General features: G+C 44.8%; 1 protein-coding gene across 1 annotated transcript in view; it reads left to right on the plus strand.

Annotated features, from left to right (window-relative positions):
- Positions 1-11,381: 11,381 nt before the first annotated feature.
- The window catches only part of cnih4 (cornichon family member 4), a gene marked incomplete at its 5' end in the record, with an annotated part of 5,091 nt that continues 2,085 nt past the window's right edge, over positions 11,382-14,387 (plus strand). The window contains 2 exons of the mRNA XM_080500605.1: positions 11,382-11,392; positions 13,385-13,429. Coding sequence (XP_080356731.1) covers positions 11,382-11,392; positions 13,385-13,429 — 56 coding nt within the window. The remainder of the gene's footprint in view (positions 11,393-13,384; positions 13,430-14,387) is intronic.

The raw sequence follows: 14,387 nt of genomic DNA on the forward strand, positions 1-14,387 counted from the left end.
ATTTATCCCGTATTGAAACACAAGCCGCTAACGTCTAGTTCCACTGATCCGTGACATTAGCTTGCTCTTGTAATGACAGCCTATTAATCTTCACTGTTTCTCTTTCTTCTCCGCGGGTTTTACTCTTCAGCTGGAACTGTTTAACGGCAACTCATTTGATGGTCCAGCCAGAGTCCTGTCCACATTTTACTGTAGAAATGAAAGTCTCTACACTTCTTCTCTGCAGCTCAGGATGTGCCACTGAGTCTGAACTGTGTCCCGGCAACAGGACATAAAATACATTTACAGTGTCAATAATACGACGATGTTCTTAAAAAACAAATAAATACGTTATACTTTAGACTTTATGTTGAGATTATAATCATTTTCAGTGCTAATTGTTTGATCTTGTAAAAATATAGACATTTCATTCCAGACACTGTGACACAACAAAGAAACACTTTGAAGTGTAAATTTAAAGGTTATTGTAGCAATATTTCACGATTCTGGTCCCTGAGGATGAACCTGGACTGTTTGTGGTTCCTGAAGTACTTTAACTCTGATTTAATCACTCTCTTGTATACATCTTATATACATGTATACACAGTAGCGTGCAGTGGTGTTTCAGTCAGGGCCAGCAAAATGTGTACATTTTTCAAAATAAGACGCCCTGAAATGGGAATTTGAGAATCAGAATTTTCACATTAGTGAATTGGCCAAACTGAGGCTTTGACCTTTAAAAGTGTCTCCTGTGTGTCTTTAAAACTGTCGACATGCTAGAACGACCCTCTTCCAATGTTTACATCTTGGTTTCTGTCAGAACGTTTATTTAATCAGGTTGTAGGAAGAAGAAGAAATATTAAACATGAAGGATTTTCCACTTCACTCGTGGTGGAAATGCTTTGCTTTGAAGAATATTGGCTTTTATTTTTTTTACCTTTGTCTTTTAAATGATGGTTTGAGACAAATGGCCTTGAGCCGCCATGTTGGCTCGTCATCCTTCAAGTGTGTGACATTTCAAAAAGCTGGCTAAAGCAGAAACTCCACACTGTTCACTTCATGGACAGACATCAATATGAACCATTTCCTACCTTGGAATTCAATAATGCACAATTATACTGTGAATTCTGTGGCCTTTCCTCAGGACAGATGTTCTTCCAGTAAACAGTGGCTGCTGAGATGATTCCAATCCTAAAGTTCACGCCTCTTACAGAAGCCAGCAGAGGTCATTGTCCTCATGAAGGTGTTTTCTCTCCAGCAGCCCCACAAGTTAAACATGTAATGTTGGCAGAATAAATTGCATTATGTTTTCAGATACTATCGAGTCTTAAGTCTCTACATTTTTAATTTAGTTTGTGTTGACACAGATTGCTATCTGCTATCACTTGGTCCTTATCACACTGATGAAATGGAATTTCAGTGCTGGATATATAGGTGATTCAGCGGGAGCCAATCTGTCATAGTCTGAAGATGCCTTATCTGTCATCAGCTGGGACTTTATTCATGTTTCACTGCTTCAACCCAGGCTGGGCTTGGCGGCCATTTTCCCCAGACCTTATATTACCTCCACCTCGATCTGCAGCGAAGAAACATCCAATGTGGTTTGTGGCTTTATTGAAAACTAAAGCCAAGCAAAGGCCAGGATGATGTAAGGGTCAACAAAACATGGTATTATATTATATTGTCACTTCGTCCTATACTGCACTCATACCTGAGCAGTAAATAATATATACGTACCCATGTTGAACAGATTAGTGCTTTCTGCATGGAATCGCTGGTTTTCTTCTTACCTTCACTTACAATGTGGTTGTGGTGCTGTAGATCCACCGTCTGCACACACACAAAGCAGAAAGCAAGGACGGCCTACACTCAATTACAGGCCAATCGGCAAGGTTGGTCAAGTTGGTCAAGTTGGTCAAAGTTAGTCAGAATTGGTCAAAATTGGTCAAAATTGGTCAGAATTGGTCAAAGTTGGTCAAAATTGGTCAGAATTGGTCAAAGTTGGTCAAAATTGGTCAAAATTGGTCAAAGTTAGTCAAAGTTGGTCAGAATTGGTCAAAGTTGGTCAAAATTGATCAAAATTGGTCAGAATTGGTCAAAATTGGTCAAAATTGGTCAAAATTGGTCAAAATTGGTCAAAGTTGGTCAAAGTTGTTCAAAGTTGGTCAGAATTGGTCAAAATTGGTCAGAATTGGTCAAAGTTGGTCAGAATTGGTCAGAATTGGTCAAAGTTAGTCAAAATTGATCAAAATTGGTCAGAATTGGTCAAAGTTGGTCAAAGTTAGTCAAAGTTGGTCAGAATTGGTCAAAGTTGGTCAAAATTGATCAAAATTGGTCAGAATTGGTCAAAATTGGTCAAAATTGGTCAAAATTGGTCAAAATTGGTCAAAGTTGGTCAAAGTTGTTCAAAGTTGGTCAGAATTGGTCAAAATTGGTCAGAATTGGTCAAAGTTGGTCAGAATTGGTCAGAATTGGTCAAAGTTAGTCAAAATTGATCAAAATTGGTCAGAATTGGTCAAAGTTGGTCAAAGTTGGTCAAAATTGGTCAGAATTGGTCAAAGTTAGTCAAAATTGATCAAAATTGGTCAGAATTGGTCAAAGTTGGTCAAAGTTGGTCAGAATTGGTCAAAGTTAGTCAAAATTGATCAAAATTGGTCAGAATTGGTCAAAGTTGGTCAACATTGGTCAAAGTTGGTCAAAGTTGGCCAAAATTGGTCAAAATTGGTCAAAGTTGGTCAAGTTGGTCAAGTTGGTCAGAATTGGTCAAAATTGGTCAAAGTTGGTCAAAGTTGGTCAAAGTTGGTCAAAATTGGTCAAAGTTGGTCAAAATTGGTCAAAATTGGTCAAAGTTAGTCAAAGTTGGTTAAAATTGGTCAAAGTTGGTCAGAATTGGTCAAAGTTGGTCAAAGTTAGTCAGAATTGGTCAAAGTTGGTCAAAATTGGTCAAAATTGGTCAAAATTGGTCATAATTGGTCCAAATTGGTCAAAATTGGTCAAAGTTGGTCAAAATTGGTCAAAATTGGTCATAATTGGTCCAAAGTGGTCAAAATTAGTCAAAGTTGGTCAGAATTGGTCAAAGTTGGTCAAAGTTGGTCAGTTAGTCAAAGTTGGTCAGAATTGGTCAAAGTTGGTCAGAATTGGTCAGAATTGGTCAAAGTTGGTCAAAGTTGGTCAAAGTTTGCCAAAATTGGTCAAGTTGGTCAAAGTTGGTCAGAATTGGTCAGAGTTGGTCAGAATTGGTCAAGTTGGTCAAAGTTGGTCAAAGTTGGTGAAAGTTGGTCAGAATTGGTCAGAATTGGTCAAAATTGGTGAAGTTGGTCAAAGTTGGTCAAAGTTGGTCAAAGTTGGTCAAAGTTGGTCAAAGTTGGTCAAGATTGGTCAAAGTTGGTCAAAGTTGGTCAAAGTTGGTCAAAATTGGTCAAAATTGGTCAAAGTTGGTCAAGTTGGTCAGAATTGGTCAAAATTGGTCAGAATTGGTCAAAGTTGGTCAAAGTTGGTCAAAGTTGGTCAAAATTGGTCAAAGTTGGTCAAAGTTGGTCAAAATTGGTCAAAATTGGTCAAAGTTGGTCAAAGTTGGTCAAAATTGGTCAAAATTGGTCAAAGTTGGTCAAAGTTGGTCAGAATTGGTCAAAGTTAGTCAAAGTTGGTCAAAATTGGTCAAAGTTGGTCAAAGTTGCAGAAAAGTTGCAGGGATTGGTTAAAGTTGCAGGCCATGATAAAATCCGTTGTGTCGGTTGAATTTGGCCATTTTCAGCTTTTGGGTGCACGAACACTTCTCGTAGGAATCCTAGGAAGGTTTTAGGAACTTGTCTGCTGGTAGCAGAAGCTTCCTGGCCGGAGATTCTCATGTGGATTTATTTGGACGGAGGGAGAAGAGAAACACCGGACCGTTCATTGACACATCAGAGGCGGTGCTGTCGGTCAAAATCTAATTCTTCAATTAACTATTGAAAAACCTGTTGCTGGGAATCAAACCCCACAATCCCAATTTGTCAGGTGAGATTCTAGCGCTGCACCACAGTAGTTGGATTCCTGGTCTTATCAGGCTTCTGTCGAATCTTTTCCATGAAGCTTTTCCAATTTAAATGATGTGAGAAAACATTTCCTTCCATCAAATCGATCAGACTGGTTCACCAGTAAGATGGGACCTTTTATAATCGTCAGGATTAACAAACATGTACATTTTACTTTTCCAAAACCTGTAGCGTTAATATTACTTTTAATTCAACCTGATCAGCCTCCCAGCAAGGCAGTGTATGGTCTGACGGGCCTTGCTGCAGCGCCGGACGACGTTTCCTTCTAAATTGCTCTGTGATTTTCGATGCGTCTGCGTTTGAGCAGAAAGGCTTTGAGCCGCCGCCACCGGAGGACCTCTGGGGATCGTTGACGTCGCCGGGGAGGCGCCAGACCGGCTTTACGCCTTAAATGAGGTTGACAGAAGGTCTTTAGATTCCGTACAACCTTTGCTCAAACAAACCAATTGTTTACAAGGGGACTAATTACTTCATCAGTCTTAATTAGAAGAGATTTACAGGAGTAGAAAAGCAATCAACGGACCTGCTGTACCTGGACAGGATGTGGCTTCCCTGCAACACACACACACACACACACACACACACACACACACACACACACACACACACACACACACACACACACACACACACACACACACGCATTCACTCAAAACTGAGGCGTGGAACTCGTCAAGGGGTTAATTGTGTTTAAATGAATCCACTAAAGCTCCCGGTGCTCATGTCAGCAGGACGTTGTCACGGAAATACGAGCAAAATCAAAAATAACAGCTAAAATTTATTTTTATTCTGGAACGTATCAAAACGTCTCCGACTCTTCTATCAATGACCAACAAACACAGAAACTCTAACAAGCTGGCAAACGCATTCGCCAACTGCTGTTCAGGCGATCAGAGGACTGAGCTGGAGGGGCTGAGCACTATGGAGGCAGGGACACACACACACACACACACACACACACACACACACACACACACACACACACTCTTACCATAAACAATGAGGCAGCGTCTAAAGGAGCCAGAATATTTGACTCAGAATCACATCAAAGTGAATTCCTCACTGCAGCAGCGACGTCCGACGTCACCGTTTATTTAGTGACGTTCTGTTTTCTGATCCTCGTCACGTCGATCTGAAACCTGCAGATCCAGGATCAGCTCTTCTCCTCGGAACCGGAAAAGAAACCGATTCCTGTAATCTGACCTGAATATTTCAAACCTGTGTTTTGTCACATGAGTGAAATGATTAAAGATTTCCTGATTTATGTTTCAGCAGATGATCCTGATGTGTTTTTTTCTCTGTTGAGGAGCATTTGGAGGAAAATAACCTGCAAACTGGGTTTGACAAATCAAATCAAATCAAATGTGATTTGTACAGGCCTTTACAATAACCCAGTGTTACCCAAAGTGCTTTACAACAAAGCTATAAAAACAATACATTAAGAACTAAATACAAGAATACGTTGTGACAGAAATGAAACATAAATACTGGATTGTGGTATTTGGAAGGTTCAAACAGGAAGTTGATCAACTGATAGATAAAGCACATTGTTATTTTTAAGATCAAATCTCAAGGTAGAAAAACTATATCGTCATGTGCTGCTGTGTTTTATATTGAACACAAATTATACTTGGATTACCTTCATTTTGTTTGGATTACCTTCATTTTGTTGTTCTGACTGCTGCTATTTCAAATAGTGAGAAATGTTTTAGAGGAAGTTCTATGGTAGAAACTGTACCGACGGTAAAGCAGCTGATCTCCAGCTTCACACTAGTTATCACTAGTTATCACTAGTTATCGCCAGTTATCACCAGTTATCACCAGTTATCACCAGTTATCACCAGTTATCACTAGTGACTGCCACGTGTTGCGGCCGGCGATCTCGTGTTTTCAGACAAGCTGGAGCAAATGTCCTCAGATGTTTGTCTCAGAACAAAGAGGGCAACTTAAAACCTAAAACTTAAAACCTAAAACCTAAAACCTAAAACTTAAAACCTAAAACCTAAAACCTAAAACTTAAAACCTAAAACTTAAAACCTAAAACTTAAAACATAAAACTTAAAACCTAAAACCTAAAACTTAAAACCTAAAACTTAAAACCTAAAACCTAAAACTTAAAACCTAAAACCTAAAACCTAAAACTTAAAACTTAAAACTTAAAACCTAAAACTTAAAACCTAAAACCTAAAACCAATTCTTTAAAAACATCTCAGCTTCCTGGCCTGTAACACGTCACCACTAACCTTCCCTTTCTTCCTCTTTATAATAATGAATAAATACTGAATGTATTTCTATAAATAATTATAATTAATACACATAATTGACCAACTGTAAGTAATTTATCAGTTACCTTATGAATTGTTGAAGAGTAATAGTAGAACCTTCAACAAATACCAAAGTTATGAGAATTAATATCCAATGTTTGCTCTGTATTTGGACCATAAAAGCAGATTTTTCAGTCGTAGTGTTTCTTGAAGTGCCTTCAGCTCTTTCTACACTCTTTTTCTCTTTTCGATGAAAAGGTGTTGTGAGCCTTTCTGCAGCTCTGTGTGTGAACGAGGGAAACAATGTGAAGCAGTGGAGGTGAAGATGTCTCCCACAATGTGAAGCAGTGGAGGTGAAGATGTCTCCCAGCAGGAGACGATCTCCGTCCTCTCCGGCTGAACGCTTCGTCTGCCCGGCGCCGTCCAGCCAGGCAGCAGAGCAACGCTGCTTTCAAACACATCAACCGTACGGCTCTAACCCGTGTCAGGGTTCCACGTGGGGTCACGGTCAGGGGCGGCCAGCAGGTCAGAGGTCACGCTGCCTGCTGCCGTCGGCCGCCCAGCAGGGGGGGAAAGTCGGGGATTGATGGAGGAGGAGGGTGAGATCCTGCAGCGGTGCAACGTGGAGGCAGGAGGGGGGGGGGGGTTGATGGAGGAGGAGGGTGAGATCCTGCAGCGGTGCAACGTGGAGGCAGGGGGGGGGGGGGGTTGATGGAGGAGGAGGGTGAGATCCTGCAGCGGTGCAACGTGGAGGCAGGAGGCTTCATGTTCCTCTCAATGAACGTCTTTGTCAAAAAGATACACGTCGGCCCCGTGGGGGGGGGGGGGGGGGGGGGGGGGGGGGACCTCTCACTGTAAGGCAACAGAAAGACGTCCTTTCAGAATCATGTACGTCTCCGTCAGTCCTCCACCAGAGCTCAGCACCACCAACAAACACTCACTTGGCTCAACGCAAAGGAGGTGCATTTTATTAATAAGTCGTTAACAAAGAAGAAACACAAAAGATCCTGTGTCGCCCGTTAATACACAACTGTCCACATGTGAGGACGTCCAGTTGTTCTACCAGAAACATTAGTGAGCTCAGAACCGGTCCTGGTTCTGGGTTGGAGCAGAGGTTCCACACCAAGTGTTCCTTCCCCATCATGCATCACTTCTCTTGAATTCAATCAATAATCCCTTCCAGGCTGTCAATAGAACACATCAACATGTTAACATGCAAATTAGTCACAAGTACAATTAAAGTAATCAGGCTGTGATCTTCCTCTGCAGTCGTCTGCATTAATCAGGCCAATCAGAGCGCTGCTCCACCCGAACACCACCCAAACACCACCCTCGCCAGCAAGAAGCCTCCAGCATGTGACAGGCGGCAGCAGCCGTCGTGTTTGATGCTGTTTGTGAGAAAACCTCCGCTCCGCGGGGGGTGGAGGTGGAGCGACGGAGAGCTGGAGTGACGGAGAGCTGGAGAGACAGAGAGCTGGAGTGACGGAGAGCTGGAGCGACGGAGAGCTGGAGTGACGGAGAGCTGGAGCGACGGAGAGCTGGAGCAATGGCAAGGTGGAGCGACGGAGAGCTGGAGCGACGGAGAGCTGGAGCGACGGAGAGCTGGAGCGACAGAGAGCTGGAGCAATGGAGAGCTGGAGCGACGGAGAGCTGGAGCAACGGAGAGCTGGAGCAATGGCAAGGTGGAGCGACGGAGAGCTGGCGCAATGGAGAGCTGGAGCAACGGAGAGCTGGAGTGATGGAGAGCTGGCGCAATGGAGAGCTGGAGCAATGGAGAGCTGGAGCAATGGAGAGCTGGAGCAACGGAGAGCTGGAGCGACGGAGAGCTGGCGCAACGGAGAGCTGGAGCAATGGAGAGCTGGAGCGACGGAGAGCTGGAGCAACAACGAGCTAGAGCAATGGCAAGGTGGAGCAATGGAGAGCTGGAGCGACGGAGTTTCTGGGTTCCACTGAAGTCATGTCTCCTCCTGCCAACGTTCCTCCTGTTCCTCCTGACCCTTCACAATAAGAGCCAAACCAGTTTCACTGCAGTCCGTCAAATGGTCACATGACCTTTTTTCCCCTTGTCCTGTTCAGCAGTATGATAATAATAATAATAATAATAATAATAATAATAATAATAATAATAGTAATAATAATAATAATAATAATAATAATAGTAATAATAATAATAATAATAATAATTGAGAGAAAGGGGAAATAAAAATAAAAAAAATTAGGAAAAAGACAAAAAAGTATATATATATATATATCTCCACCCCCCCCCCCCCAGCCCCCCCTTCACGTCTCTTCTCCTGCCAGCTGTTGGTGTTTGTGAGGTTCTGTTGACTGCAGAACTTCCAGCTTCCTGTGAATCCAGCAGGTTGATTCAACGTGTGAATTCCTGAAGCAGAAGAGAATCTTCTCTGCTCACGGCGACACAGCTTCATGCTGAAGCAGGCCAATTGCATTTATTTAGCTAAATGTCTGCTGTAGTACCACGTCGTTTATTTATTTATTCATTTATTTTGGTGGAGGGCTGCCACTTAATGAAACAATAACAACACGTGTCGCCTGCTGATTTAGCAGAACGTGTTTCTGACAGTCTGTCTGTTCAGAATGAGCTTCTCTTACCTCACGCAAGCTAATGTGACACCTCATTCCACGTGTGTGTGTGTGTGTGTGTGTGTGTGTGTGTGTGTGTGTGTGTGTGTGTGTGTGTGTGTGTGTGTGTGTGTGTGTGTGTGTGTGTGTGTGTGTGTGTGTGTGTGTGTGTGTGTGTGTGTGTGTGTGTGTGTGTGTGTGTGTGTGTGTGTGTGTGTGTGTGTGTGTGTGTGTGTGTGTGCGTGCTGAGACAAAGAGATAGGGATTACCAGGAGACTTGTTCTCTATCTGAAGCTGACCTTGACTTTGTCCTCTCCTCCCCTACCACTCCTTTCATGACACCCCCACCCCCCCACCTCCACCCCTCCACCTCCACCCACCCACCACCTCTATCTCTCTTTTGCAGTATGCTAATATTCACACATCATCCTCTTGCCAAAATAAGGAGAAAATGCGATGTCTTTTCTTGCGCTGCCTCCACACTTGATCATTCTGGGACGGCTGTGTAGCATCAAGAGGCATATATTCATTATCTGTCATCATATTCATTTCTATGCTAATGAGCAGCCCCTTCCCGATGACAATCTGTTTCCAGGCCCCTCAAATAGAAGTAAGTGGCAATCACACACTGTTTGTTTTCCAGGTTTGCCTTCAAATGAGAGAAGACGGCGTCTCCGGCCCGCCTCCATAAATCACAGCGGAGGCCGAGCTGCGCCATGTAAATGCTAACCTGCTTCGTCTGTGGCGCGCAGTGCAAGGCGGCGCCGCGCAGCCCCACCATGTTACATTGATTAAACCATATTTGAGGCGAGAGGAGGAGAAAGCACTGGTTTGATAAGCGTTGATTGATGGGGACGGCCAAAGCAATATCATTCTCAAAATGTTGTTTCTTTTCTCTCTTTTGTGAAAGTTTCAGAAAATGAATAATGAGCCTGTTGGGGAGAGGAGGAGAATCAGCCCCCCCCCCCCCCCCCCCCCCCCCCCAGACCGTTTGATGTGTTGTCAGCTGAGAGGAACCAGACACAGCTTGGAGCAACATGGTTCCTTCATGGTTCCTTCATGGTTCCTTCATGGTTCCTTCATGCTGGACTGATTGGAATTTTGACAGCAGCAGCAACTGAATTAACATATTGAGAAAACAAGTTGTGGCTAATCTGAGCTGGCGAGGGTGGAGGTCAGTGAGGGTGGAGGTCAGTGAGGGTGGAGGTCAGTGAGGGTGGAGGTCAGTGGAGAGAGGAGGTCAGTGGAGGGAGGAGGTCAGTGAGGGTGGAGGTCAGTGAGGGTGGAGGTGGAGGTCAGTGAGGGTGGAGGTCAGTGGAGGGTGGAGGTCAGTGAGGGTGGAGGTCAGTGGAGAGAGGAGGTCAGTGAGGGTGGAGGTCAGTGAGGGTGGAGGTCAGTGGAGAGAGGAGGTCAGTGAGGGTGGAGGTCAGTGAGGGTGGAGGTCAGTGGAGAGAGGAGGTCAGTGAGGGAGGAGGTCAGTGGAGGGTGGAGGTAAGTGAGGGTGGAGGTCAGTGGAGGGCTGACGGAGGGTTAGCCCTCACCCTCACTGAACATTTTAAAATGTGTTAAAAGTACCATTTTTTAAATGTTGATCTTAAATGTCCTTCCTTTGTTAAAGTGCTTTGATCTTCTTGTGCTTTACTTGGTTTTAATTGATCAGTTTGAAAAATGTGTTTTATTATTACCTTTGTTGTATAACTCTAACTATGTGTATCACTAGAATTGCCCCCCTGGTGGAGCAGTGGAGCTCCACACCAGTTATTCCCTTTAATTGTTCCTTTGAGTTGCAGTCAGTTGATTAATTGATCTGTTTTATTTGACTTTTTAACCCTTTGTTGCGGTCGGTTTGTTGTCTGTCGGCCTTTTGATGAAATGTGATTTTCTGCCTCTGGTTCCTGTTTATTCCGGATCTCCTGTTTCTCTATCAGGTCACAAACATGGAACTCCACTAAATCTGCCGCAGCACTTTAATGTGAAGGATTTTCCAATGCAGACACACGTCATCGTCCTTCTACCTGTGGCCGTGTGGCTTTAAGACTTTTGAAAAGCTCCTGGGCTCTGCGGGCGATTGAGTGACGAGGCTTTCTGCAGGAGCTTCCTCACTACGTGGAATTATTTCTATACCACTTGGCCCCAAATTGAAAGAATGAATTTAGGCCTATATTTCCTCTGAATGCTGTCATTTAAGAGGCCTTTTATGTGAGTCATAAAGCCGGGGCCGCCGCCCTCTGTCACCGAGAAGCAAATCATTTCCCAGGGAGGGAAAAACATCTGTTTCCAATTGAAGAGCCTGTCTGATGAGAAACGGCGTCTTTTCACATGATAATCCAGGATAGAAAAGGTTGAGATGGGGTGCAGCGCCGGAGGAACTGGGTAATGATGCTTCACACATGTGAGGAGGAGGGGGGGGGGAGGGAGGGAGGGAGGGAGGAGGGGCACCACCGGATCCACCCTCCAATGAGCTGTCCAGCCTCGTCTCAGTCTGGATCACATGTGGGCGACGCTTTTACAATCAGCTGCAATGACGACGAGGTGAGATGATCTTCATGTGAGTACAGGAGGTTGGGCTTTGATCTCTTTGTCAAAGTGTCATCAGTGGGTGAAGTCGTGTTTTCTGCTGCGACGTGTCGATGAGCCACTAGAAGCAATCTGGAAAGAACCTATATAAACATATAGGTTTTAATATAGGTTTTAATATATGTGACATATATAAAATTGGCCGTTTTCCTATATTATATGTACATATATGCACATATTTGTACATATATGTGTACACATATACGTGCATACAGGCACCCATCAAAACTCTGATCCTCCATAATGTAAACACAACTTGGGCGTGTGCACAACTCGTGATGTCACTCTGTTATTGTCAGAAGCTCCGCCCAGCAGAGGAATTAGCGCCGTTTAGCGGCTATTTTCTGGCAGATTGTCGTGTTTTAACATTTTACCTTCAGCCAGTTAGCAGGAAAACGTTCTAGAAGAGACACCAGAGTGTTCTGGAGGTGGAACCTTCATTTCACTGGGACTTTAAGGACGTCTGTGAGAATCTAAAAGTGTGGATGGTTCCCAGGTCATGAAGACAGTCAGGAGGTTCTGCCGGGGAACGTTTGGTCAACGTTCCTGTCAATGTGCAGAGATTCTGAACGAACGCGTGAGAAAATCAACTGTCCTGAAGGAAGCCAGACACTTTCATTCAAAACACACGAGTTGAGCTTCGTGGAAAATCTGCTTACATTCACACACGTGTGGCGAAGCACATGTAGATTCAGAGAACCTGCAGTCCCTTTGTAGAACACACACACACACACACACACACACACACACACAGCCTCAGGTGTGTGTTCACCCGGGCCGTGAGGCTTCCAGAGCTTTGCCTGACAGCAGGTTTTAGTGCGTGATGAAGCGTCCCTCCACCACTGTGTGATTGCCCGGTGTGTGATTGCCTGCCTCTGTGTCTTCCAGGGTGCTACTAGAGTGTGAATTATGTACCTCCACTTCTTCCATCCCTTGTTCAAGCGGCTGCTCTAAAGCGACGTATCACCCCAAAGCGCCGGGGCTCCAGGCCTGGACACTCTAATAACCATCCCCATAAATGGACAGTAAATCTGAGGTGGTATAAAACAACCTTATGAGAGGCAATCATTTGGAAGCGCTCGGTGCTTCAACCTCCCTCCCCTCTGTGTTTCCCATCTCTCTCTCTCTCTCTCTCTCTCTCTCTCTCTTTTCCAGTGGCTTTGTTCCTGCCTGTCATATACCTTATCCCTACTTCTTTGTTTTCTCCTCCCCTCCATTCTGTCGATCCTCTCTGCTGCATGAGTTCTCGCCTAAATTACTGCAGGCGCTGCTGCAGAATGTGAACTACACCTACAGGCTTGACTGGAAAGGTCAACAAGCTGCTTAAAATGAAGAATAGCACAGGAGAGAGCAGAGCAATCTACACTTCCCATCTCCTCTTTCTTCTCCTGTTCGCTGCTCCTCCTTCTCGCCTTCCTTCTATTTATTTTTTTCAAATCTTCCCCTCATTTTTACGGTTCGTCCAGGTGATGTAGCTTCGCTGCTCCACTTCCTCCCGCGTGTTGATTCCATCTTTGGTTTATCAGGGGGTTTTTTATGTTTGTCTGTATTTCTTGCCACCACCTTACTTCTTCCCCTGTCTCTGCTTCACCCTCTGTGTTTCACCTTCTGTGTTTCACCTTCTGTGTTTCACCCTCTGTGTTTCACCTCCTGTGTTTCACCCTCTGTGTTTCACCCTCTGTGTTTCACCTTCTGTGTTTCACCCTCTGTGTTTCACCCTCTGTGTTTCACCTTCTGTGTTTCACCTTCTGTGTTTCACCTTCTGTGTTTCACCCTCTGTGTTTCACCCTCTGTGTTTCACCCTCTGTGTTTCACCTTCTGTGTTTCACCCTCTGTGTTTCACCACCTGTGTTTCACCTCCTGTGTTTCACCCTCTGTGTTTCACCCTCTGTGTTTCACCTCCTGTGTTTCACCCTCTGTGTTTCACCCTCTGTGTTTCACCCTCAGTTCACTCCTCCTGTGGCTGGATGAGTTTCTGCTCCCGGAGACAAAGTGACTGTATTGACGCCATGAATTCACCACATAGGAGCCGTTCTTCATACCTTCTTTGTTCTGTTATTCCCCACTTTTCTTTTATTCTTTCTTTCTCGCTCATGCCCCCCCCCCCCCCCCCCCCCCCCCCACCTGGTGTTTCCACTCAGACTTCAGGCTGAATGTGGTTCCGAATATCAAACGGTTCCCTGCTGCTGTTTGCAGCGTCTCAGGAAAACAACAGAAGCACAAGTTAGAATCGCTCCAGACTTGCCGTTCCCTTCCATTCGGCCTTATTGTCCTCGTCTCCGAGCAGCAAAGTGATAAACAGGCAGATATTCAGCACAAAGTAAAATCAGCAAATCCAGCATGAACCTTGTGGAGGACGAGCTTCCTGGGAGGACTTGCCTTCAGATTCTTGTGGATCTTGATCTCTTCCCTCCTGCTGTCAGACCGTACCATCCATACTGCCTCTCTAGTCCACACATCATTTTGTAAACTTCCAACACGCTGAGCTTGCCACTGATGCTGTTCATACATGTGTATGTATTGATCTTTTTATTTATAATCTATTGAGATCCTCCTGGTGGTCTCACCAAGACCACATCCAAAGAGACGTGACATTTCCAAAAGTGTCAATACCAACAAGTGAGCTGAGAGAATCCCCCAAACTCTTTTAATTAGTTCTCAAGGCCTCCGGCACTCACTTCGTGACGACCTGCAGAGGATGACCGCTAGAATGATGTTGCCCCCTGGTGGTCACATCGCGCACTGCAACGAACTGGAAGAGAGAGGAGGAAAGACAAAACGGTGAACGGGTGAAAAACGTCTGTCTGAGGCTGGAGATTCGTCTGTTGTGTGGGACAGAGCTGGACTGAGGACAGGACGGAGCCTGGCTGAGGACAGGACGGAGCTGGGGACAGGACGGAGCTGGGGACAGGACGGAGCTGGACTGAGGACAGGACGGGGCTGAGGACAG

The sequence above is a fragment of the Blennius ocellaris genome (genome assembly GCF_963422515.1).
Source record: "Blennius ocellaris genome assembly, chromosome: 8".
NCBI lineage: Eukaryota > Metazoa > Chordata > Actinopteri > Blenniiformes > Blenniidae > Blennius > Blennius ocellaris.